General features: G+C 47.9%; 1 protein-coding gene across 8 annotated transcripts; it reads right to left on the bottom strand.

The window, feature by feature from the left end:
* Positions 1–1,185: 1,185 nt before the first annotated feature.
* Pabpc1l (poly(A) binding protein, cytoplasmic 1-like) lies at positions 1,186–26,954 on the bottom strand. 8 transcript variants are annotated; one of them, XR_374483.2, is made up of 14 exons: positions 26,051–26,941; positions 24,056–24,249; positions 20,410–20,525; positions 19,405–19,544; positions 19,142–19,236; positions 16,342–16,479; positions 14,518–14,613; positions 9,159–9,407; positions 8,084–8,174; positions 7,344–7,460; positions 5,755–5,861; positions 4,150–4,243; positions 3,578–3,713; positions 1,186–1,747 (listed from the first exon to the last, which is right to left on the bottom strand). XR_374483.2 is itself a non-coding variant. In NM_001114079.2 (14 exons), the coding sequence occupies exons 1-14, from the start codon at positions 26,241–26,243 to the stop codon at positions 1,685–1,687; spliced, it is 1,824 nt and encodes a 607-aa protein (NP_001107551.1). In that variant the 5' UTR covers positions 26,244–26,500; the 3' UTR covers positions 1,186–1,684. The 8 variants fall into 8 exon arrangements, 7 of the variants coding, with proteins under 7 accessions (NP_001107551.1, XP_006499888.1, XP_006499889.1 ...); NM_001114079.2 differs by lacking the exon at positions 3,578–3,713 and adding an exon at positions 2,100–2,230 and having other exon boundaries at positions 26,051–26,500; XM_006499825.3 differs by lacking the exons at positions 3,578–3,713; positions 7,344–7,460 and adding an exon at positions 2,100–2,230 and having other exon boundaries at positions 26,051–26,942.

The following is a 26,954-nucleotide window of genomic DNA, read 5'->3' as shown; positions in this document are numbered from 1 at the left end:
ACTTATGTAAGAGAGCAGATTTTTTTCCTTCTGATTTCTTGGAGGAAAAAAACCACCAATACAGTGAAGCCACAGGGGCTGTTGCCAGAGTCCAGCTGAGCTCAGGCCAGGATGGCAAAGAAGGATTTACAGAGTTGAAACAATTGAGAGATAGATTGTTTGTGAAGATGAGGGGAAGCGAAGGGCACATGCATTGGGAGACCTCAGCCTTGGGATAGAATGTGGGTGGGAGACTTTCCTGAGAACACTCAAGTCAAAAGCAGAGGGGCCGGGAGCTCCGAGCCATGAACTTGGCCTTTGTTGTGGATCTGACTTGGTACTGATGGTCCAAGAATTCAGGGTAAGCAGGGTGTGTAAGGTCTGTGGAGCTTCCAAAGTGAACAGAGCTGAAGAACAAAGATACCAGAGTCTTCAAGAAAGCACAGTTGAAAATGAAATTGTGACTTAGATGTAGAGGAGCAGAATGTGGAGTGGAGAGGAAAAAAAGAGGAATGGGGCTCAGGCCTGAAGACATGCCAGCACTGAGCACCTGGAGGACATGTAGGGGAGAGAGTGCGGCTCAGAGGCTAGAAGATAAGGGGAGTTCAAAATGGCCTTCATGGGGCGTGGCATGGGGCGGGGGTGGGGGGGGCACGCGGGACACCCTGAGAGACAATGACAGGATCCTGTTGGATGTGTTCCAATGGACTTGTGACAGTGACAGTGTGCGAGTGTATCCTCACAGCAAGGAACTGAGGCCTGTACTCCTTGAGATGAGCACTGACTGCCCTAAAGGACCTTGAGAGGTCCCTATTTAGGGATGGAGACCTTTACCAGGGAAGGTACTCTAGTATATTTCTACAGAGTACTTAACTGTGTTCCCAGCATTTGGTCACATGGGACCCGCATGCCATTGCTGCCTTCTGTGGTGCTCACCTGGCCGGCAGAAATGACATGGACTTTGAGCTTTAGTCCCTTCTCTCCATCCGTTGCATGATGGGACCCATTTAACCATCTGCTGTTGGTGGCCAGTTTGTAGTTTGGAGCAGTTACATAGCTAAACTCAGCTCTCGGTAGGTTTCCTGTTGCATGCACACTTGCTGTGTACTTCAGCACCTGTTTGGGGTTCTGGTCCTGCTCTAAGGTCTTACTACGGTCCAGTCTTACTACGGTCCAGTCGGCCCCACCCTCCTTCCAGGCAAGACAGATTTTTGCAGCATTTTTTAATATATAAAGCAAAATGATCAGCAGGGGGACTGTGTCAGCCTTCATTACATAATCAGAGCTCAAGAACACAGAGATCCCCATCAGGAAAGAAGTTAGAGTTCACACAGCTAGAACCAAGAGCAGAAATGCAGTAATCAAGTAGTCAAGGGAGTGAAGATTCCATTTTCAGTGGGGGTGGGGGGAGGGGGAGTGGAGGGAAAAAAATGTTCCCAGAATATGGAAAACACCCAATCTTCAGTCAAGAAGGTGGACCAGCAGACCAGGCCTCCAGACAGGCAGAACGGAGCCAGGCGTGAGAACATCCAGCCACTGCAAGTCTCCTATGACTCCTTTAGCTTCACCAAACTCCCTGGTGCTTCAGACAAAGCCACCAACACATCACAGTGGGTTTTTGATCGCTGGGTTCTCTACGGAGTCTCCAGAGAGCCAGCAGCTCAGCCGCTCTGTCGGTCCTTCCATCCCCAGGAACCCACAGAGTTCAGTTCCTATCTGTTGACTCCATTTCTCGATGCACCTGCAGTACTGCCACCGCCTCTTCTATCTATGGGACATAAAACAGAGGGGCTTAGTGTAGCTGCCCCAATACAGGCGGTTCCAGAAGGGCCATGACTTCACTTGCATAATAAAGGATGCACGGAGCTCTGATGCCCTGCTGCTCACAAGGTCCCAGCCCACTGCCTCCTTAAACCAGGTCACACTACTGGACAGGACTCTGTACTGCAGAACACAGCTACTTGTCCTGAAGCCTTACTAGGACCTACCCAGATTTTAATCTGTGCTCCAGACTGAAGCTGTGAACCCTCAACTAAGACCCAGCAGATTGATGTCAGCTGCCCTATCTTCTCTAGGACAGCCCTTGGTCTTTGCTGTGTGGCCACCCAGTCTCCACCTGCCTTGGCATGGAGGGACTCTGGGGACTCCAGCAATAACAGAAGCTCCAGGTTGTCCAGCTCCAGCAGCATGCCCGTGATCTTGCCAGTCAGTGGGGCGCAGGCATCGTGGATGAGGGAGTAGAGACGCTCCCCTGTGTAGAACAACCTGATAGCTTACATGCACACCTGCCCCAAAACCCAGTATTCTATTAGTAGCACCATGGAGTGGAGCAATGAGGGTGCCTGAGATCTTGTCCTAGAACCTGTCACCCCAAGCTATATCATGTAACATTACTGGAAACTCCTCTTTCCAACTTTATAAAGTAGGCATAGCAGCACCACCTTACAGGACAATCTGAAGGGTCAGGTTGAATATTATATTTTTATATATATATATATAATATATTGTAAATTTATAGTTATAAATATATAGTGATATAAATAATATAAACATAATAAAAACAATAACATAAAAATATAAACAATACTATTTAAAGGTATCTACAGCAAAGTCAGTTGTTTTGAGACTCCATTTGTTTTGTGAGAAGCAGTTCTGACTAGACACATTGAGATTCCAGACAGGATTTAATGCTTGACTTGAGACTGGGGTGTGGGAGGCAAACACACAGCATAAATTCACCTTCCACCATCAGGTACTTCCACAATACAACCTAGTTCTGGTGCCGGGCCATCATAATAGGACACGGAGGACCACCACAGGGTGGGGATGCTTGAGTGGTGTTAGAAGGGTCTTCCCATAAAGGAGTGAGAGTTTATAGACAGCAGCCAATGGAGCCTACATAAGGCATTTGTAATTTTCTTCTGTATGGGGGGTGAGGGGGGCATGAAGCAGCCAGGCCTAGTAAGCTAAAGAAGCAATAGAGCGATGAGGGCCTTTAGTGAAGGGGCTTAAGGTCTGTGTGGTCATGACGTGAAGAACTTGCTGACCAGAAACAAGTGTGTGTGTGTGTGTGTGTGTGTGTGTGTGTGTGTGTGTGTGTGTGTGTGTGTGCAGAGAGGCCAGAAGAGGACATCAGATGGCCTGTTCTATCGGCCTCCACCTTATCCCCTGAAGACAGTGTCTCTCACTGACCCTGAAGCTGCCTGTTCAGCTAGGCTGGTTAGCCAAAAAGTTCCTGCTGTCTTCCCATCTCCATCTCCCAACTCTGGAATCAGGGCACACATAGCCATGGCCAGCTTTTATGTGGTTGCTAGGGATTCAAACTCAAGTCCTGAGCCACCCCCCTGTCCCCACTAGAGTCGTCTTTTGTTTTTTTTTTTAGAGCCTGTCAGAAACTCTGGGGCTGGAGAGGAAGTACTCTTGGAGCTCAGCGTCCAGAGGGAACCCTGTATTTTCCCAGCACACAGGGATTTCCTGCCTCCCACAGTAAGCACCAAGAAACAGGTGAAATTTAACCAGAGCTTCCCCGCTTTCAAAGAGATATAAGGATGTGTAATGACCACCCTGGACCAGTAGAAACCCAAGGGTGTTCACCTACCCGGCTTCTTGGCTCTGATCCCATATCCAGATATCTCCCACCTAAGTCAGAGCCAGACAGCAAGCTGGAAAAGGCCTTGGGAGCAACAGCCTACTTGTCTTTCAAGACGAAAGGACAGAGGCTTTCAAAGAGGCAGCTTGGGGGAAACCGGGAAAGGGGATAACATTTGAAATGTAAGTAAAATATCCAAAAAATGAAAGAAAGAAAGAAAGAAAGAAAGAAAGAAAGAAAGAAAGAAAGAAAGAAAGAAAGAAAGAAAGAAAGAAAGAGAGAGAGAGAGAGAGAGAGGGAGGGAGGGAGGGAGGGAGGGAGGGAGGGAGGGAGGAAGGAAGGAAGGAAGGAAGGAAGGAAGGAGAGAGAGAGAGAGAGAGAGAGAGAGAGAGAGAGAGAGAGAGAGAGAGAGAGAGAAAGAAAGAAAGAAAGAAGAAAGAAAAAGAAAGAGGCAGCTACCTAGTATCAGTGATGGGAGGAGACCTTGTTCCCACATCCGTCCTCACACAAGGTGTTCTGGGCAGGCTAGCCAGCTCACAGCCCTCCTACCTGCCCCGGTGGGGGAGGAGCCAGTAACTCACCAATCATCTGCTTTTGCTCGTGTAGGGGTGCAGCGGCCAGCATGGACACAGTCAGAGGCTGATGGCCAGGGACATACACGGCCGACTCCTGGACCTGCACATGGTGCCAGGAACACATCCCTTAACCACACGGATAGGAAAGGCCTCATACACTTACCCTAGCGGGTGAACACAAGCATCCAGGAAAGGCTCTGGAAGAGGGAAGGAAGCAAGGTCTACACAGTCAGGGGCGGGGCGGGGCGGGGGGGGGGGGTGGTGGTGGCGGGGTGGGGCGGGGCAGGAGGCGGGGCGCAGAGAGTCCCTCACAAGGGCGTGGACTGGAAAACAAAGTTATGCACAGAGATGCTGTGAACCAATGAAAATCCATTGTCACCTGAAAGGCACACTTAATAATAATCACTGTGCATCCGATAGAGCACTTTTCTCAGCAAGCTTTATGAACACAGCAACAGCAACATACATCTTATTGGGGTACATGCATGTGTTGTGTGTGTTATTCTTGATTTTCCTTGAATTTTACGCTTGCTTATTTATTTTTTTAGTTTTTTAAATTTTTTTGTTTGTTTTTTGTTTTTGTTTTGTGTTTTGTTTTTCGAGACAGGGTTTCTTCTGTGTAGCCCTGGCTATCCTGGAACTCACTCTGTAGACCAGGCTGGCCATGAACTCAGAAATCCGCCTGCCTCTGCCTCCCAAGTGCTGGGATTAAAGGAGTGCGCCACCACTGCCCGGCTTATGCTTGCTTTTTAAAAGAAAAGATTTATGTATTTATTTTATGTATACGAGTGCTATGTATACCTGTGTGCCAGGAGAGAGCATCAGATCCTATTACATATGGTTGTGAGCCACCATGTGGTTGCTGAGAATTGAACTCAGGACCTCTGGAAGAGCAGCCAGTGCTTTTAACCACTGAGCCATTTCTCCAGCTCCTCCATAGCCCTCTTATATTGCGCTAACTTTAAAAGTGCTGTTGCGATTAAAAGACAATTGTTCTTTTTACAAGAAGTCATCCAAAGAAAACATTGAAATTCTAGACATGTTTCAGTAATACTGAATTTAAAACCTTTGTGGGGATAGGAGATACATAGCCTTTTAATTATAATAAACAGTTTTAGTCCTGTTTTGAAGGTTCCTCTCAGCCCTTCCACGCTCAGCACGGTCTTAGAATCTGTCTCCTGCACTCAAACACAAGTTCAAGTTCATTTTGGTAATGACTTAAACAAAAGGTTTGTAACCAGTAAACAGAACGTGACCACAGTTCTCTCTCCCCTCTGTTAGCAGGAGTGATCTTTGACTGATTTGCGAACATTAGTAAATGAAATTTTGTAAGTGAAGAAAAGCAAGGACCAGCCGGGCATGGTGGCGCACGCCTTTAATCCCAGCACTCGGGAGGCAGAGGCAGGCGGATTTCTGAGTTCGAGGCCACCCTGGTCTACAGAGTGAGTTCCAGGACAGCCAGGGCTACACAGAGAAACCCTGTCTCAAAAAACCAAAAAAAAAAAAAAAAAAGAAAGAAAGAAAGAAAAAGAAAGCAAAGCAAGGACCAGAGGAAAAACACCTTAGCCAAACTTATGATACCCAGAGCCCACAGTGAGCAGACCACCTTACCCCATGGGCACTGTGTACAGCTGAGGTTCCTCTATGTGGCACGAGAAGCTGGCCTGGGATAGAGGATCCCTCCCCACCTGGTCCTGTAGTCTGGGTACCAATGTTGACTGTAAAAAAGAAAGGAAAAACGAAAAAAGCAGATTTCAAATGGCCACTTAGAAAAAAATACATGGCAAATTTTGGTGAATCAGTAAAGAAGTTGGGACATGTGGGCAATGCTGGCAGGAATGTTGGGGATACAGCAACTGTGGAAATACAATTGGGGGGGGCGATTCCTCAAAGAATTAAACATAGGGTCAACACATCTAGCAATCTAGGTTCTGAATGTGCACTCAAAAGAGTTGCAAGCAAAGTCTCAAAGAGATATCTGAAAACCCATGCTCATAGTAGCAATTTCTGTGTACAAGAACCCACGGGTGAGAGCAGTCCATGTGTTCAACACGTGAATGCATAGCCAAAAGACACAGAATCTACATATGCAAGACATCGCATCTTGCCGGAACATTGCTGAATCTTGAGGACGCCATGCTAAATAACAAAGCATTGAGAGTCCCACGCCATTTGCATGAAGTAACCACACTCAGTCAGCATCAGAGGGACGACTGCTTGTCAGCCTCCTGGCTAAGATCAAGTGCAAATTCAAAGGGGCAAAAAAAAAAAAAAAAAGGATAGGTTTGTTTTTCAGAGGCTAGAAAGAATTATGAATGAGGAATTGTGGCTGGTGGAAAGTTTTGTTTTCGAGACAGTGGTGGCAATGGCTGCAGTTCGTACTCAGCACTGTGAACGTACTGGAGGCCTCTAAACAACAGGCTTAAAAACAATCAGGTCCTCACTGCTCTTGCAGAGTACCACGGTTCACTTCCCAGCACCCATACAGCAATGCACAACTGTCTCTAACTCTAGTTCCAGGGAATCCAACACCCTCCTCTGACCTCCATGGGCACTACACACACATACGTGGAGGCTAACACTCATGCACATAAAATGAGAATAAATAAACCTTTAAAAATAGTGAAGCAGCCAATTATATGTTGTGCAGATTTTCCCACAGTTGAAGACTATAACAATGACCATGGGTGTTGAAACCCGGCAGCAACAGAGCTAAATGTTATATAAGTTGAAACCTGGCAGCAACAGAAGACCAGAGGGTTCATCTGACTCATTATGCAGAATCCCTGAAGAACACCCCACCGCAGTGCTGAGCACAGGGTCAGCACAGAGATATGAGGATATTAGCAAGAGACAACCTGTCTCCAAGTCATAGCCCCTTCCGTACTTGCTAAGATGCAAGTCCTTCCATTTGTGGACTCACCAATCCTCCCAACAAAATGGGCACGCTATTTTTATCCCTATTTTAAAGACTAAGTCGGCAGAGACAGCCATCAGCAAGGGTCCCAAAGTGACTCCCAAGGGCTGGATGCCATGCTAACGTTTATGTTAACGGACATCCTCCAAAGCCGGGCTGGCTCACCACGAAAGCAAGGTCACTATGGAGCCTGGTCAAAACTTACCTTCACTGCCAACCCCCAGGTCTCTCACTCTTTGACACCCTTCCATTCCGAATCCTGGCAACACTCACACACACTCACCTACTCTCTGCGTGTGAGGCACCTGGCTGGAGACCTGGCTGGCACCCCTCAGGTGGATACAGGGATGCTGCGTCGTGCTTAGAGGCTGGACCACAGAGGCAGCTGGAGGGCAGGTAGCTTATAGCAAGCACAGAGAAAAACAGGGAGAGGTTTCCGGTAATCATCAAAGTGCTACACTGTGTCCTAAGTTCCCAGAGCTGGAGATGAGCTAGAAATTCACACACACACAAACACAGAGAGAGACAGAGAGACAGGGAGACGGAGACAGAGAGAGACAGAGAGAATTTACCTAGACCTAAGGAGGGTGCACAGAAATCTGCAATGACAAACCCCAAAACCAGCTCACATCTCCCCAGGCCCTGAATTTCTCGAGTACCCTGATCCTTCACTTTGGTCCCAAGAGAACTACATGGAAAGGCCATTCATTAGCAATTTAGCCAAAAGAGTTTCATACTTTTATTCTCTGCTTTGCAAGAATTTTCAGCTCCAAATCAGAGTTAGCCTTTAGAAAGAACTGACAATGGCCACACTATGTGTCTTTGTCAGGGTTGCCATAGTGCTTGCTGCTTCATGAACATTTAGTCCCAAGTCAGGGAGGGGAAACTGAGGCTCATAGGAGTGGGGTAAGGTAACCGGTTCTGAGAAATGCAAAGCCAAGCTTGATGCCATAGTTTCTGTCTCTTTCCCTGAGGCTCACATCCACAAGCCAGGCTGAAGGTGGAAAGGGCTGGGTCACTTACATGGAGGTCCATGTGGCTGGGCTGTCCACCTGGGGTCAGGTTGCATTGGAGTTATGGAGCCAGAACTGTAGTACACAGCCTGGGCTGTAGACTGTGGAAGAAGACGATCTGAAGTGAGGGGCTTCGCATCTTCTCAAGGACACCAATGTGAGGAACCACACTATCCCCTGCAGGAAACATCTCTGGCCTCCATGAAGGATTCGCCCTCCCTTCCCATCTCCCCTTATCCCTAAGCCCCTCAGAACAAGATCTCAGATTTATGTCAACCAGTGTTTCTCACTCTGGCCCAGTGATAGAGTATGTCACTCCAATGTGTTCCAGCTCAAGCAATTGCTAAAGAATGTCAGCAATTGGTCTTCAAACACACATATCTTTCTATTGCTCTGAGTTCTATGAAGTCATTTCCCTAGCCATGGACCTCAGAACACAAACAGCCAGGGCAGCTGTGTGACCATCTGAGTTGGGGAAAACGCCAAAGGCACTGTGGCTGCTTGGGGGGAGGTGGGGAGGTGGAGGGGGCGATGGATGCTGACATAACTGGGGAAGATAATGGATACGATAAAGAAATTCTGGGGCTGGAGAGATGGCTCAGTGGTTAAGAGCACCATCTGCTCTTCCAGAGGTCCTGAGTTCAATTCCCAGCAACCACATGGTGGCTCACAACCATCTGTGATGGGATCTGATGCCCTCTTCTGGTGTGTCTGAAGACAGTGACAGTGTACTCACATACATGAAGTAAATAATTAAATCAGGAAGGAAGGAAGGAAGGAAGGAAGGAAGGAAGGAAGGAAGGAAGGAAGGAAGGAAGGAAGGAAGGAAGGAATGGAGAAAGAAAGAAAAATTTAGGCTTTGATACTTAATTCAAGACCTCCAAAATCCATTTAACCAGAGTTCCTGCCAGACAACATTCAGGAATCTCACAGAGACTGGAAGACAAGATAGCATGGAGGCCCCTTTAAAGATGGAGCAAGTGAGGCTCTAAGGGTTGAAGCAGCTTGTCCGAGGTCTTTTCAACAGAATCTCTATTTGTCTGTGAAGTTCTGTCCCCCAGCTGGAGCTGTAGACACACTGTCACCTGGGGTACAGCAGGGAGCAGGTAGCTGGTAGGCTGCTGGAAGGAGCTCAAGACAGGGTGAGAGGGGCGTCGCCTATACTGGTTGGTCAAGATGGCCTTCCGCTCCTCCTTGCGCTGTGCCAGGGCCACATAGAGCGGTTTCGTGCCCACGATGCGCCCGTTCATCTCCGTCACGGCCTTCGTTGCCTCTTCTGGAGAGGAAAAGCACACAAAGCCAAAGCCCTTGCTGTGGCTACTTTCTGTCATCACCTGAAAGCAAGAGGAGACAAGGGTTGCTGGGCACAGGGAAGCAAGACTCCTGGGATACATGCTTCTCCTTTGTGACCACATCCACCACTCAGCAGACCCTGAGGCAGACTGTGATAATGGGCAAACCATACACCCCCTCATTTACTCAGGCCTACTGTGTGTCACACACTTCATGAGCCTTTGTGGCACACAGTAGGCCTCCTGATGAAGGAGGAACCATGGCTTCCCCTTTACATGGGAAAATGGTGACTCAAGAGCGACTCATCCAGGGGCTGGTGAGATGGCTCAGTGGGTAAGAGCACCCGACTGCTCTTCTGAAGGTCCGGAGTTCAAATCCCAGAACCACATGGTGGCTCACAACCATCTGTAACAAGATCTGACCCCCTCTTCTGGAGTGTCTAAAGACAGCTACAGTGTACTTACATATAATAAATAAATAAATCTTAAAAAAAAAAAAAAGAGTGACTCGTCCAAGGCCACCTGCTGCCTTCTTATCTTATAAATGTGGACTTTAGACTTTATCACTTTAGACTCCCAGAAAAGCTTAAAGAGCATTACAGAGAACAATGTGTGGTGGTGCACACCTGTTACTCCAGCACTGGGGAGGCCAAGGCAAGAGGATCATTGAGAGTTCAAAGCCAGCCTGCGCTACACAGTGAGCCCAAAGTCAGCCTGCACTACATAGTGAGTTCAAAGCCAGCCTGTGCCACATAGTGAGTCAAAGCCAGCCTGTGCTATCTAGGAGAGAGAGAGAGAGAGAGAAAGAGAGAGAGAGAGAGAGAGAGAGAGAGAGAGAGAGAGAGAGAGAGAGAGAGAAAGAGAAAGGGAGAGAGAGAGAGAGAGAGATTGTTGTATGTCTCAGACCCAGAGTTCCCTCAGAGTTCCCTCACGGCTGTCTGTCGACTGTGCAACTGCTAGTTCCTGTCATGGCTGCTGGGATCAGAGCTTCTGAACTAACCAGTCTCATCTTTCCACAGACAAGATGCAGAGGACATTCTTAACCCTTTTCAGGCCTGAGAGGCAAGAGCCCTTTAAAGCACCACTCCAGCAGTGACTCTCAAACTGCCACACCCCTGGATTGCAGGCCTGAAGGGAGGGGCATAGATGGAATTGTGCAAAAGTGTCTTCATTTACCGCAGTTACAGAAATGAGCAGCCAAGAGGAAAAAGCACAGCGGCGTGGGCCACGCCTGTGGCTTGCTTGTGAAATCAAATCTTTTGATGTCACCCTGATGGTGATCACCACGTGCTGTCTATCCATGTTGCTATCATGATGATCCTTGGCTTGACCACATTAACAACACAGCACACAGGCCTGTTGCTATCGTAGTTTGGTAATTGGATTTTGACACAACTGGCTTCCTGATGATTCTATGAATTTTATTTTTTTTGCATTTAAAAATATTCTTAGACACACTCACACATATACACATCACACACACATACTACACATACATACACGCACATCACACATAAACTCATCACACTAGATGTCATTGTGTGTGTGAGATGTGTGTGTGTGTGCTGTGTGCTCTGTGTGTGTATTTGTGATGTATATGTGTGTGGTGTGTGTGTGTGTATGTGTGTGATGTATGTGTGAGTGTGTGTGTATGTGTGTGATGTGTACATGTGTGTGTGATGTGTGTGATATGTGCTGCATGTGTATGTATGTGTGTGATGTGTGCATGTGTGAGAGTGTGCATATGTGGGATGTGTGTGTGTGTGATGTGTGTATATGTATGTGATATGTGTGTGATGTGTGTATGTGTGAGTGTGTGTATGTGTATGATATGTGTATGTGTGTGTTGTATGTACGTGATGTGTATATATTTATGTGGTGTGTGTGTGATGTGTATATGTGTGAGTGTGGGTGTATGTGTCTGATGTGTGTATGTGTGTGATATGTGGTATATGTGTGTGTATGTGTGTGATGTGTATATATGTGGTGTGTGTATATGTGTATGATATGTGTATATGTGAGTGTGTGTATATGTGTCTGATGTGTGTGTGTGTGCACACACTGAGGCCAAAGAAGGATGTCAGACATCCTTCTCTATCACCCTCTACTTTATTTCCTGAAGACAGTCTCACTGTGGCTGGCAGCCAACAGGCTCTGCCATCTTCCTGTCTTTATCCAACATAGCACTGGGGTTACAAGCTCACACATGAGAAGAGTTAAGTTTTTATGTAGGTTATGAGGACTTGAACTCTGGTCTTCATGCTTGTACAGCAAGCACTCTTACCCACTGCATCATCTCCAACCCAGACACCAGAGGTCTCCATGAAGAGATATTGTTAAGAGTTTCTGTTAGCTGGACGAGGTGACACACGCCTTTAATCCCAGCACTTGGGAGGCAGAGGCAGGCAGATTTCTGAATTCGAGGCCAGCCTGGTCTACAGAGTGAATTCCAGGACAGCCAGGGCTACACAGAGAAATCCTATCTCGAAGAATAAAAAAAATTCTAAAAATTAAAAAAAAAAGGGTTTCTGTTAGCAGATAGTTTTTTTGTTTTGTTTTTGATTTTTTGAAACAGGGTTTCTCTGTGTAGCCCTGGCTGACCTAGAACTCACTCTCTAGACCAGATTGGCTTCAAACTCAGAGATGCACAGGCCTCTGCCTCCTGAGTGCTGATGCACTGCCTGACTTTATTGTTCCCTTTTTAAAAATTATCTGTCTGCCAGGTGGATCTCTAAGAGTTCATGGTCAGCCTGGTCTACAGAGTGAGTTCCAGGACAGCCAAGACTGCACAGAGAAACCCTGTCTCAAAAAAAACAAAACAAAACAAAATAAACAAACAAACAAATTATAAAAGAGAACAATAACTTTGTTAAAACTAAAATGTAAGTGGAATTTACAGTTAACTTGGCAATGGCTCATTTACAATAGACAGTATATACACTTTCATTCACTTAAGCTTTCTTTTGATTTATTCTTCTCTCATTGACTTAATTTTTTATCACATTTTGTATAAAATAGAAAAAGTATATAATTAGATAAATCCTCGTCGTATAACCCACTCCTACTTCTGTTCCCTATCTCGTCATTGCCAAGTCAAAGGCCATTTCCTTTTGCTCCACGAAGCCCCCAACTGCTCCACCAAGCTCCTGCATCTCTGTATCCAACACTGCCTCCCATCCTCTGTGTGTGTATATGTGTGCAAATGCTAATGTGCATGTTCATGTGTGTGCATGTGCTAATGTGCAGGACACATGCTCATGTCTGCAGGTTAACATACATGTGTTTACAGATACCAGAGGACAACCATGGGTATCATTCTTCAAGTAGCAACTACCTTTGTTTTGTGACAGGGTCTCAAGTAGAAAAGACTGAATAGCAGACAAGCCCCAGGAATCTGCTTGTCTGGAATTACAGTACACAGCACTGTACCACTGCATACAGTACACAGCACCACACATACCACTGCACACTGCACTGCACACAGCTCCACAGTACTGCACACAGCACTACAACACTGCACCACTGCACACACAGTACCACATCAGTGCATACATTACTGCACTACTGCACACAGCACTACAACACACACAACATTGCAACACTGCATACAGTACCACATATAGCACACAGTACTGCACCACTGCACACAGCACTGTACCACTGCATATAGCACCACACCACTGCACACAGCACTGCAATAGTGCTGCACCACTGCACACAGCATTGCACCACAGCATACAGTCCCACACCAGTGCATACATCACTGCACTACTGCACATAGCACTACAACACTGCACACAGCACCACACACAGTACACAGCACTGCACCACTGCACACAGCGCCACACACAGTACACAGCAGTGCACCACTGCACACAATACTGCACTATTGCACATGGCACTACACCACACCACACACAGTACACAGCACTTCACTGCCTCATACACCACCACACACTTCACACAGCACACACCACCAGACTTGACTTTTAGTTTTACCCACGTTCTTAGGCTAGAAATCAGGTCCTCATGCTAGCAAGGCAAGCACATTACCAACTGAGCTCTCCCAAGTCCCGACTTCTCATCTCACGGTAGTGATGGATCTGACCTTATCACTAGATCATAAAGCCCTCAAAGGCATGGACTGTGTCTTACTCATTTGCATATGCTTCCCACAGACCCTGGTATGAGATGAATAAATCTTGGGCCATTTTACAACCACCTGGGCTACTTTATAAAGTCAAATATCCCTGGGGCAGGAGAGAGGGCTTAGCAGGTAAAGGCACCTGTTACCAAGCCCAATGACTTAAGTCAGACCTCTAGGGACCCATACAGTGGAAAGAGGGAACTGAGCCCCCACAGGTTGACCTCTGAGCTCTGGGTGTGTGTGTGTACACACATACACAACAAGATGTAATACAACTTTAATTAAAATAAAAACTCAAATGTTCAGGTCATGCCCTCAGAACTCCACATGCAGCCTGTCTGACCCAGATGAGAAGCCAGGGCTGAGGCCCATGCAGCTCGTGCTGTACTTTCATCTTATGAGAGAGACGTGGACCCTAAGCCTCCTTCACAGTCATGGAACTGCTGGAGAGGATGGCCATTTGTCACATCTTAGGTATGTCACAAGATTGGGCACACAACTGGTACTCAACAAATGGGGAATATAGAATGAAGGTGTCCCATTTTCCAAATGAGTAAACTGAGGTCCAGACAGAGGATACATTTCTGGAATCTGGCATATAGTAGGTATCTGTGGGCAATTATTGAATAAAATAAAACTGCGGTACTTCAAGCCCAATGCGATGCCTACATTATATGTTTATTTTTCCCCCATCCAGTCCAGATAAGGCTGCCAATAGACCTCCAAAGGTGTTAGCCAGAAACAGAAAGAGGGACCTAACCCAAAGTCTCTGGAAGCTAACGGAGAGGCTTGGGCTATGCAGGGGTGAGAGGCTGGGAGTGTACAGGGTTAAGAACCTGGGGTATGTAGGGATGAGAATCTGGGGATGTGTAGGGATGAGAATCTGGGGATGTGTAGGGGTGAGAAGCTGGGGGTTGTGTAGGGGTGAGAAGCTGGGGGTTGTGCAGGGGTGAGAAGCTGAGAGGGTGGGGGATGCATGAAGGCAAGGAGAGCGGCACCTCTCACCTTAGCGCTGGTGATCACGCCATAGGTAGAGAAAACTTCCTTCAGCCTCTCATCATTAATGGAGTCGTCCAGGTTCTTCACATAAAGGTTCACACCCTGGAAGAATGGATAGTGCTCAGTGTTCCTTCTCCTAGAGCCCCAGACTGCCGGAAGCAGTGGGCCAGTGTCTGGCAAGCTCACAAGGGACATGCAGAGCCCAGCCTCATGCAGCCACTCAGTCTGCCTGTCCCCAGGTCACACAGCCTTGAAGGCCCACAACCACGCCCACACAGCTGCACAATTCCTAGGCTCCCCTTTCACACAGGGGGACCATGGAAGGAGGTCTCAGGCCTACGCAGGCTGAGGCTCTCCAGGCAGCTGGGTGGAACAGCTGTTGGCAGACATCCTGGTGGGCCGGTTGTGCTTTGCCCACCAAGTATAGGAGAGCTGCCACTCCACCACCTGGCAGCTTGACATATCATCTTACATAAGGCAGGACACCGCTCTAAGCCCTTTACACACTGACTGTAAGATAAGCAGGCTTTAATCCCCATCTTAGAGATGTCAAAACTGCAGCGCAATCTTTCGTGCCAGCTTCTTGTTGTGCGGACTGTGCTGCCCACCACAGGATGTGTGCCAACGCCCCCTACCTCCCAAATGCGACACCTGCAGGTTCTAGATATTCTCAACTGTCCCTGCACTGCGGATAAAGCTGTCTATCATGTATGCACGAGTATGTATGCACGTCATATATATGTATACACACAATGTACATTCTCCATAAATTCTAAAACTTCTATTAAAAAATTTAGAGGGGTTGGTTCATCTCCAAGAAGTTACAGTGTATTGATCTACACTTATTTTTAATTAACTAATTTTTAATTAGTTATAGTTGACTAATTTAGTTTGTTAACTTGTAGGGTACGGTGGTTCATGACTGTAATCCCAGCACATGGGAGAGACACAGGAGGATCATGGCCAGCCTGGTCTACATAGTGAGCTCCAGGCCAAGCAGAACTATAGAGTGAGTTATACTATATCATCCATAACTCTAGCTCCAGAGGATCTGAAGCCCCTTTCTGACCTCCACAGGTAGCAGGCCTATATCCAGTGATATACATACATTCAAACAAAGACTCATACTCATAAAATAAATAAACATTAAAAACAACAGTTAGGTCACTGTAACTGTGTGTGTACGTGTACACACGTGCCTGCATGTGTGTGTATGTGTGTGTGCTAAGCTGGTGGATCAGCGAGTCCCAGGGATCCATCCGTCTCTCCCAACATGTGTATTAAGTTTTGTACCGCCATACTCAGCTTTTACATGGGTACTGGGGTCAAGCTCAAGTCCTCATGTTTGCATAGTAAGCACTTTGCTGACTGAGCCACAACTTAAAGTGACTTTAATGGCTAAGCAACATTCCAGTTTCTAGAGGTAACATGTCTGGCCTAATTATTCTCAGCCTAGAGTAAGGTGTCCCCCAGAGGCATTTGGAAATATGTAAGACATTCTTGTTGTCCATCACTGGAGGATGCAGTGGGCATTAGACACACAAAGGATCACTCTGGCTGAAGTTGACAGCGTTCCAACCAGCCCTTTGTGGTCCAGTTAAATGCCACTTCTCCTCTGTCACAAGCCAGGTGGGGAAGCCTACCCCAGTGCTCATCTGATCCCTGCCCCGACCCATGTCTCTAGAAGCAGGGTGACGATAGGAAGAAATCATATTCAGTGACCCCCTCTGCACACCTCTCCCCTCCACCCCAAGACAGACCCTGCAGCCTCCACGGAAGCCCGGCAGCCTCCACGGAAGCCCGGCAGCCTCCACGGAAGCCCGGCCTCACCTGGTAGCGGTTCTGCCTCTCCTGCTTCATTTGTTCAAACCTGCGCTTCAGCTCGCTCTGCCGTTCTGCCCGCTTCTGGGCCCGACCCACATAGAGCAGCTGCCCGCTCACCTCCTTCCCATTCATGTGGTCCACGGCCTGGAGAGGAAGAGGAGGAAAGCCCCTGGTGAACCATCTACACGTGGCCCTGTCTCCAATCCTGACTCCTGGGCCAGCTGAGACCACCTATAACTAGGCTGGCCTTCTTAGCTGAGAATAATTGATACCATGGAAAAGTCTCTTACAGGACAACCACATTTTAAAAGAAATGGCCAAGATTCTAGAGTAAGTGATGGATTTAATATTTTTGATTTAGGCTTTATTTTAATAAACAGAAGCCTGAGTGGTGACAATGTGGCTGTGAACCCTGGCATCCAGGAGATGGGACAGAGAACTGTGGTAAGTATAGGGCTAACTTGGTTTCCTCTTTGACCAGGCCAGTTGTGGCTACAAGCTAAGAACCTGTCTCAAACGAAAAGAAAAACAAAACTCAAATTAATGTTAAGTTTTCCATATTTAAATTTAAAGACGTTTAATGCGTGTGTAGGTACATTGTATTGGTATGCATTGGTATGAATGCTTGTATGCCAGTGCCCAGTGAGGCCAGAAGAGGACATCAGATCCCCAGAGCTACAGAGGGTTGTGAGCCTCCTACTGCACTGTAGAGTCCAGGGGAACTGAACTTGGATTCTCTGCAGGAACTCTTAACTGCTGAGCCAGCTCTCTAGCCCCAAATATTTAAATGCACATTCCACTGAAAGAAGCCAATCCGTAAAGGATGCAACTAACTCTCACTCTAATGAACATCTAACTCTCTCCAGGTGACAGTCTGGAAAAGGCAGAACTTCGAGGCCAGTAAGAAACTCAGTGCAGGTCAGGAGGCTAGCAGATTGTAAAGGACTAGTGGAATACAGGCTTTAGAGAGCTAAAACTATGGTAACGGTGGATGCATACACTTCGATATTGGTCCAAAGCCAGAGAGTGAACAACACCAAGAATGAATCCCAGAGTAAACCAGAGACACCCCCCCCCAGTTGATGATGGTACATCGCGGAAGTAGATTCGCCAGTGTGACAAATGTACCTCCCTGCTGGGAATGCTGAGGGTGGGGGAAGCTGTGCATGGCAGAGGTATGGGGGACATCTACGCCATCTACCCAGTTTTGCCAGGAACTTTACACTGCTCTAGAAGGTCTATTAGAAAATAAGTTAAACTTGTATTCTGTCGCCCCCACACAGGGCTCATTAGAACAAAGCAAGCATTGTTCTTCCAAGATGGCTTGGTGTCTAAATCACAATCCTTCGTGGTACAGTTTACAATGCAGAACAATGCCTTTTGCTAACCATGAGGGCTTTCATAAGTTCAAGAAACATTGCACTTCAATCCTGATTTTTCTTCTCCCTCCCTCCCTCCCTCCCTCCCTCCCTCCCTCCCTCCCTCCCTCCCTCCCTCCCTCCCTCTTCCTCTTTCCTCTCACTTTCCCCCTCTTCTTCCTCCCTCTCTTTCTCTTTTCTTCTCTCTCTCTCTCTCTCTGAGACAGGGTTTCTCTGTGTAGCCTTGGCTATCTGGGAACTCTCGTGCAATCTGCCCGCCTCTGCCTCCCGAGAGTGCCATCACCACCCAGCTTTATCTTCTTTTTAAAAAAAATATTTTTTTAAAAAATTTAAAGTTAGCTGGGCATGGTGGCGCATGCCTTTAATCCCAACACTTGGGAGGCAGAGGCAGGCGAATTTCTGAGTTCGAGGCCAGCCTGGTCTACAGAGTGAGGTCCAGGACATTCAGGCTACACAGAGAAACCCTGTCTCAAAAAACTAAAAATAAATAAATAAAAAAATAAAATAAAAATAAAGTTATTTTATTATTTTATGTGTATAACAGTTTGAATTGTGTCTGTGTACTATGTCTGTTCCTGGTGCCCATGGAGGCCAAAAGAGGGAGTCAGATTCCCTGGACATGGAGTTATGGATGGTTGTGAGCTACCATGGGAGAGCTGGGAATTGAACCCAGGTCCTCTGTAAGAGCAGCCAGTGCTGTTAACCACTCTGCCATCTCCCGGCCACCTCAATATTTTACATTACATTACAAAGCATATAAGAAAAAGATGTAATGTATGGTGTCTATCTGTGTGTGAGTGTGCTGCCTGTGGGCAGGTGCTCAAGGGGCCAGAAGAGGGCAGCAGATCCCTGAGCTGGAGTTACAGCCCGTTGTGAGCCCACTGATGTTGGTGCTGGAAACTGCACTCAGTGGCCTCTGGAAGAGCAGCAAGTATTCTTAACTGCTGAGCCATCTCTCCAGCCCTGAGAGTTTTCTCTTCTTAACAAGCCTGACCCTGTTACATGGCATACGATCCTGCACCTTCTGCCTGAGGACATCCACTTGAAGAATTGATTTCCCATCGGTTTATCCACAGAAAGCCATGGTAGTCAGACAGACCCTAGTGCACACTGACTCGGTGGTTAGGACTTTTTACTGGCGTGGGGAGAAATATTTGAGGGGGAACTCTGGCTTCCCAAGAAGTCAGTTATTAGTGTTTGCACACAGTGAGGAATGCTTCCATGCCTAAATGTTCAATTCTTTGAACTTCTAGATTTAGAAACCAACAAGGAAGGATAAGGCCAAATCCTACCATTCCGGGCAGGGGGCGGGGCAGGGGGAGGGCGGGGCTTTCTCACCCTCTGCTGGCAGGCCTGCCCCTGATCTTCTGGCTTCCCAAGCCTGGCTTTGCGGCTCCTTTCTGGAGCAGAACCATGGAGACACCTACCTTCTGGGCTTCCTCATGCTTCTCAAAGTTGACAAAGCCGAAGCCCCGGGATTGCCCATTGCTGTCTCTCATCACCTTCACACTCTGCATATTTCCTAGGAAGGACCAAACAGGTTTAGCAGGGAGTCGGGGGAGGGGCCTGCATGGTCTCTTCCTTCTTCTATAAGTCCCCAGGAATCCCAGAAGAAGCCCTCCTCCCACCTGACCTGGGCATGGAAGAAGAGCAGTAGTGTTCCCCCTCCTCCTTTGGGGAGCATGCCCACCAAACTGGGAGAAGAGGTCCTGGAGCCTCTGCTCGTCCACGTTCGCGTGCAGGTTCTTCACATAGATGTTGGTGAACCCGAGGGCCCGAGCCCCCAGCTCTGCCTCCCGCTTCTGTCGAGACTTGAAATGGCCTACAAAGCTGTGGACACATCAACAGAGTGGAAACCACCAGGTTCATCGTCCCTCCATCCCAGTTTGGGCCGACCCCGCAACCCTAGGTCACTTGGACCAATTGCTATCCTTCAGCTTCCTGTCTCTTGTTGGGAACCCGGGCAGGGCCATTCTCCATGGACTGAATGCGCCCAGTTGTTTTCAATAGGCAAAAAGCTGTATTCCAGACCTCAACTCTTACATGAGGTTACAAGGACATTATTCTAGTGACACATTCACACAGAATAAATGCTCCAGGCTAGGAGGGCACAGGAAAGGAGAGCATGGATTTGGAATCAGACACAAGCCTGGACCCTCACTGACAGTTGCCTAACTGTGGGGTCCTAAAGCCAGTTACTGAAGCTCTCCACACTTTAGGGTTTATTCCTGTAAATCCGGGGTCCAATTCACACCATGGGGCTTTGTTTATTCATTTAACAAGTATGGGGAGTTCCAGAGAAGCGAGGCGAGCTTTTCAGACATAGTCGGTGTCAGGGTCACTGGTGATAAAGGGGAGACTGACATCATTTAAATACAACATTTATTATAAAATCCAGAGATTTTGGGCTAGGGATATAGCTCAGTAGTTGAGTGTTTGCCTAGCATTTACCAGTCCCTAGTTCAATCCCAAGCATAGCTAAAAAGGAAGAAAAGGAAAAATCTAGAATATTCAAGTTCACATAAACAAATCTAAGAATCATTCGGGGGCAAGGGAGAGGAGAAGAGAAGACTCTTACTATGTTGCAACTCGCCTAAGGTTACACACCAAGGAAGGCCTGCCGACCACTAGACAGTCACAGAAGCAACACTCCTGATTTCACAGCCTCTCCCCTCCCCCAGGCCCAGGAACTCACACTTTCCGGTCGTTCAGCAACATCCCATTCATGGTGTTGATGGCCTTCTGGGCAGCCTCGTGGGTCTCGAAATGCACAAAGCCGAAACCCCGCGATCCATGTTCATTGTATACTACCTGGGTCACAGGGAGGAAGGACAGAGACACCACCCAGTGGGGACTTCAGGGAGAGACAGAGGACAGGGGGTAACGACAGTACATGAATGTTCACAGATGAGCATAAAAGACTATTGTGTAGAGGCTGGGGATGGGGCTCAGACCCTGGGGGTTCATCTGGCAGGTTGGGGGGAAGTTTAGAAAAGCCAGTCTACTTGCTTGAGGTGACAGCCTATGTAAGAGTGGATTTGGGGTTTCCATCTCATAGCTGTCCCCTGATTCTGACAACAAACTGAAGATAACCATGATACTGTAAACATCACAGGGGAGGCTGGTGATAGAAGCTGTGGTACAGAGTATGTGGTAGATAATGTGGCTTCCATTATTTAAAGTGTATAACTAAGGGGCAGGCCCATATCACGCTCATTTGGATTAAAGTGGGACCTACAAATAGAAAGTTTTGAAACATACACAACCTATTTTAGTTGGCTTTTTTTTTTTTTTCCGGGGGATTTTTGAGACAGGATCTTGTTCTGTAGCCCAGACTGGCTTCAAACTTGAAATCCTCCTATCTTAGTCTCGCAAGTGCTAGGACTACAGGTGTGTGTACAACTGTGTCCACCACACAAAACTACTGACATTGAGTGTTCCTGGGAATCAGGGCTGGAAAGGACAGAGTGTTTTGTTGTTGTTGTTGTTGTTGTTTGTTTGTTGTTTGTTGTTTGTTTGTTTCTTCTCTTCTATATTGTTTGAATTTTGCCAATCTATATATTATTCTAACAACAAATGCACTTCAAGTTTGTAACAGACACTCCATGTCTGTTCTGTAATGGGTCAGAAGTGGAGAACAAAAACTACCTCAGTGTTCCGCTCTTGGTGAACTTGAATGAAGGCCTTTAACCCCATTCCTAAGATGGTTCTGGCCCCAGTTATCACAGAACCACCACCTGGCTCTGCCCAATGGCATTATCCACCACTCCATTCCCATGCCGTTGCTAAGATGCTCTTCCTAAAGTTGAGATTGTGATGAACTAGGTCCCTTCAAACTCCAATGGCTTCAATATGCATAGAGGTCTGTCAACTTGGTATGTTGAGGCACAACAAATCCTGTATCCAAACCCTTGCTTGTGGAGCTGGGGAGATGGCTCTATGGTAAGAGAACTTGCTGTTCTTGCAGAGGACCTGGGTTTGATTCTATATTGGGAGAGCTCACAACTGCATGTACCTCCAGTTGCAAGAGATCCCACACCCTCTTCTGGCCTCCAGGGATACTGCGAACACACACACACACACACACACACACTGCACATAGAGACAAGCAGGCACATACACATGTATATAAATAAATATAATTCTCAACTTTATACCCATTACATACTCAACATCAGCCCTTTCAGATTCAGCCACGTCGACTGCCCTCCCCACCAAATGTGGGACCATCACCAGCTAAAGATATATACTTATCAGAGAACCTTCCCAAGGAATTCTTTGTTTTCTTTTGGTTTTGATTTTTGATTTATTTATTTTTTGTCTGAGTACACTGATGCTGTCTTCAGACATACCAGAAGAGGGCATCAGATCCCATTATAGATGGGTGTGAGCCACCATGTGGTTGCTAGGAATTGAACTCAGGACCTCTGGAACCATTTAAGACCTTGTCTCAAGAAACATTAGGACAATGATGACAACAACAAAAACTCAAAACAACAACAACAACAAAAACCACAAAATCAAACCCAAAGCTTTCAACATTAACCCCTCCATCCATTACTACATTGAACTGCAAACAAGCATCTTCCAGCTTCAAATCTCTGTGGCCTCAAGCAAGACTTGGAAATCCTCCTAGGGACATCTTAACGGGAGGAAGGGAGGGAGGGAGGGAGGGAGGGAGGGAGGGAGGGAGGGAGGGAGGGAAGGGGGGGAGGGAGGGAGGGAGGGAGGGAGGGAGGGAAGGGGGGGAGGGAGGGAGGGAGGGAGGGAGGGAGGGAGGGAGGGAGGGAGGGAGGGAGGGAGGGAGGGAGGGAGGAATCCAGAGAGGCCACAGACACAGACAGCCAAGACCCCGTGCTCACACATGTAAGAACATATTCCACAACTAAGCTTCGTCCTCCCACTGGTCCTGAAAGCAAGGAGCTGCCGGTTTCTCTAGTGTACACTTCAGATGTCAGTCTATTCCTTAGGGTGGCAGAGACAGGCCCTATCCACAGCGAGGGTGGGAAGACCCAGCTGAGAGCTGAGGGACTGTAGTTGGCTCATATCAGTGCTCAGGAAAGGCTCAAACCCGGAGATCATGGTACCGCTGCCTTTGCCTCTCTAGAAACTGCATGGGTCCTGATCGGCCATCCTCAATGTTATCCAGGGCACAACCCCAGACTTTAGCCCTCTGCTTAGCACACGAGGACCTACTTTTAGGCTTCTACTCCTGAATATCCTCCTATATAAGGTTGGAGAATTAATCAGAATCCTTCTCAAACCATCATAATCCACTCAGTACTTAGGGCATGGCACAAGGAGCAAAAACTCAATGTGTCCATGGAAGCAGAAAACTAAATATAAAAAAAGACTTGGAGACAAAGCAGTGGCTAAGCATAAAATGGGCTTTAAGTTCTAGTACAAGAACTACCTTAAAAACAAGATGCAGGGCTGGAGAGATGGCTCAGCGGTTGAGAGCACCAACTGTTCTTCCAAAGGTCCTGAGTTCAAATCTCAGCAACCACATGGTGGCTCACCATCATCTGTAACAAAATCTGACTGCCTCTTCTGGAGTGTCTGAAGACAGCTACAGTGTACTTACATAGAATAAATAAATAAATCTTTAAAAAAAAAACAAACAAGATGCTGTAGGGGCTGGGCATGAGGCTCAGCGGCAGATTGGGTTCCGTCTCCAGCCCCAAGGGAAACCTGAAGCAAGATGTATCTGCTGATTGCTTCAATGTCCCCAGTTAGTAGCTTTGTCGCAGCCATACACTTCATTCTGCTTTGTTGTTTCTTTAGTTAACTACCCCCTCACTTGAACGTGCATTGGCCTGTGACTGACTTTGGCATATAGAAAACAGTAGAGGTGAAAGGGCCTTGATTCAGAGCTGAAGTTTCAGATAGCCTGGTGAACTTCTCTCTATCTTCTGAGACCTGCCACAGCTGTGAGAGAGACATGGGCTAGCCTGCAGGAGCATGGAAGACCACACGGAGGAAATCCCAGATGTTCTAACTGACAGCTGGCTAGGCCCATATGGGCCTCCTGAGAGTTCCCGCCAGGCTCAGGTAGCATATAAGGGAACCCAGCCAAGGCCAGAAATGCTGTCCAACCGAGCTCAACCCAAATCACCATTTCAGAATTATAAACTAAATGTATGGGCTGACAGCCATGAGGTGGGGAGATTACACACCGAGATCGAGCTGTTGGATGCAGGGGTGACCTCTAACAGTTCTGGGAAGATTAAACCATGAATAGCTTTTGGCTAAGTGCCAAAGCCTGTGAGGTGCTGGTTGGCATCCCTCTACCACAAAGGTATTTGACACCATCTGACTTTCCCAGAGGGGGCCATACCCACCTTAGAAGAGAGAATGCTCCCAAAAGTAGAGAAGGTGTCATACAGAGCCTTGTTGTCGATGGAATTCTCCAAGTTTTTGATAAAGATGTTGCCCATACCAGACTTCCGAAGGCCTGGGTCTCGGTGGGACCACATGATTCGGATGGGCTGGCCTTTGATCACCTCAAAGTTCATTGTGTCTAGTGCCCGTTCCGCTGGAGGGGAAGCAAAGGAGAGAAAGGGGCAAGTTAGGTGACATTTGTGTCCTTCTAGGATAGAGGAAAGGAAAGCCACGGCCTGGGTCACTGGTGGATTCCGCTGAGGGGATTGTCCACGTACTCCTCACACACTGCAGAAAGAGCAACTCTCAGTAAATAGCATGGATTCCCCATCACACACGTGGAGAGGCTGAAGCTTGCAAAGGCAGAGCCGGGCTCTCCCGGCCTTGGACACACATTTCGTGGGTGAGCATGCAAAGAGGAAAGGAAAGTGAACCCCCATGACCCGTCCCTCATCCCCACCCATGAAGTGAGGAGATGGTGACGGCACCTTCCTTCCTACACCTAAATGAACATCCCCTACTGCCGGGCTGTCAAACAGGTTGCTATGTAAAACGTGCAATGAACGATACTTGGTTTCTGTGTGACGCAGGGAAAAGATGTTTGATAAATGGCGGCATATGCACAACTGGACATCTCTGCTCAGCACCCTTCTACTTGGACAGCCTATTCCCTGCAGATAATGTGCTGCCTGCTTCAAGGACCCTGCTCGCTTCAGAGGCACAGAAGAGGCAAACGGAATGCAGTGGCGCAGGCCACAGAAGCCTGCATTTTTCATCCATTGCTAACACACCCAGTCAGGATCTCCAAAGTTCAGATCTCCCATCTATGGACCGGGCCCTGATGGCCAGACTCTGTTTCAGTCAGGAGCTTTGCAGACAGGCATAGGCAGACGTGGAGTGTAGCGGAGGGCAAGAACATCCTGGCTTCAGGGAAACTCCTAACTCACACAGGAGGCCTGAACTACTTCATCTTGAGATAGGATCTCAATATGTAGCCCAGGCTGGCCTCAAATTCATGTTCTTGCCAGGGTTTTCCCAGTAGGTGGGGAAGGACAATTCTTGGTTACATCTCTGGAGTGGTTTTCTTACACTGCACTTGAGAATACATCCAGTGTCCCTAATGGTACTTCACACTCGGGATCCCCATTCTTCATGACCCAGAGAAACGAGCCTTGGCCTCTCACCAAGGGTGGTCCTGCCCGGTGGCACAGCCTCAGCAAAACCATGGTTCTTAACCTTTGTCCTCTGTTTTCAGCGGAAGACCAGACGTGCTCGGCTGACAATTACTAATCAATGCTTTCACCCTGCCAGTGGCTGGCAATGCCTACAGGAGGCGGCTCTTCCAGAATCAGAGAGGTGAGGCACCTGGGGTAGCCCTCACGTCAGGCTACACTGGAGGGCAGGAACCCACGGCCTCTTCCCCACTCTCCACCTGCAAGGCTTTGGGCAGCTTCCTCCCAGGTGCTATCAATCTCCTATGTAACCACTCTGCAAGGGAGGCAGAACCCCAGTTTCCTTCCACACAGCCAACTGAGCTCAGAGTGGTTGAGCCACTTGCCTGCTGTCACACAGATCCTGGATTCCTAACCCAGCTCTGCTTAATACCAAAGCCACTCACCAACAACCAGCATGGCCAGCAGTTACTGCCAATTCTCCCCTCAGCGACTGAATGCCTACCTTCCAACTCCCTGTCTCCAGGCCTCATTTTCCCTAACTATGATACAGAAGACGGAAACACAGGCTACCCAATCTTCCCTGACTATGATCTGTAATGTAAAATACCCACAATTAGCTACAGGCCCATTTCCACCTAAAAGATAGAAAAATCACTATTGCTGAGCTAATAGAAGTTCATTTGAAAGAAAGCTTTCCAGTTCAGGATGGCAGTTATCAAAAGGAAAGTATTTGGCTCAAGAGTGTTAAAAGCAAGCGTTTTTCTCTTCTCTAGAGCTCACCGTCAGCAGGCTGCTGGAAATTGATGTAGGCATAGCCCAGAGAGCGCCGGGTAGCCACATCCCGACACACGCGGATGGAAAGGATATTGCCGATCGGGGAGAACATCTCATAGAGCATAGATTCAGTCACGTCGGGGTGCAGATCGCCCACATAGAGCGAGGAGAGTGAGCAGCCATGGCCACCTGTGTCCATGATGCGCAGGGCACCCAGAAGCGGGCCAGCAAACGGCCCCAGCTCACAGGGGGCCGGGGCCGGGGCCTGGCAAGCGTGGTGGTGGCTGTAGCAGGGCTCTGCCAGTTGTCTTGTTTGCCTGCGCTAGCCCCTTGCCTTTACCACGCTTGCAAGCCAATCCTGGTGCCCAGCCCCACCCACCTGGGAGTCCTCAGGCTGAGAAAGGCGCAGGTGGCTGCCATCTCCCGCCTTGCCTAGGAGGAAGGCCAGAGAGGTCTGGGGCAGCGCAGCCAAAGCAGATCGTGATGGAGTCCTTTAGAAGAGGCAGGGTGCAGGTTCAAACATCAGGTCATTCATTTGCTCTCTCTAGAAAATGGGGAGTACTCTCTCTTGGGAATGATTAAAAAAGAAGGCTTTTTGGGTTTCAGTACAAACTAAAGAACTCCTACTCAAACCCCGTTTCGAGGTTTTTAAAGAGTTTTGAGACTGGGAAGATGGCCCAATGGGTAAAATGCCTCCGTGCGAGCATGAGGACCCCAACACCCACGTAAAAGCTAAGAACGATGATGAGGGGCTCCTGTGACCTTAAGCCCTGAGGAGATGGAGACATGGGCACTGTGTGCTTGTGATGTAATTCATGCATGCGGGCAAAAAATTCATACACTTGAAATAAACAGAAATCTTTTTTTTTTCCTGAGTTTTTCGAGACAGGGTTTCTCTGTGTAGCCCTGG

Source organism: Mus musculus, chromosome 2 (assembly GCF_000001635.26).
Source record: "Mus musculus strain C57BL/6J chromosome 2, GRCm38.p6 C57BL/6J".
NCBI classification, from domain to species: domain Eukaryota; kingdom Metazoa; phylum Chordata; class Mammalia; order Rodentia; family Muridae; genus Mus; species Mus musculus.
Note: the sequence above shows the minus strand (reverse complement) of the source record. Positions and strands in the feature narration are given on the sequence as shown.

Coding starts and splice junctions, on each gene's coding strand:
- Pabpc1l (NM_001114079.2), bottom strand. CDS start 26,243: ATGGACACAGGTGGCCATGGCTGCTCACTCTCCTCGCTCTATGTGGGC. Junction 19,237..19,404: donor GGACCTCTTCTCCCAGTTTG/GTGGGCATGCTC, acceptor GGTCCTTCCTAG/GAAATATGCAGAGTGTGAAG. Junction 9,408..14,517: donor GCGTGATCACCAGCGCTAAG/GTGAGAGGTGCC, acceptor TCTTGCTTTCAG/GTGATGACAGAAAGTAGCCA.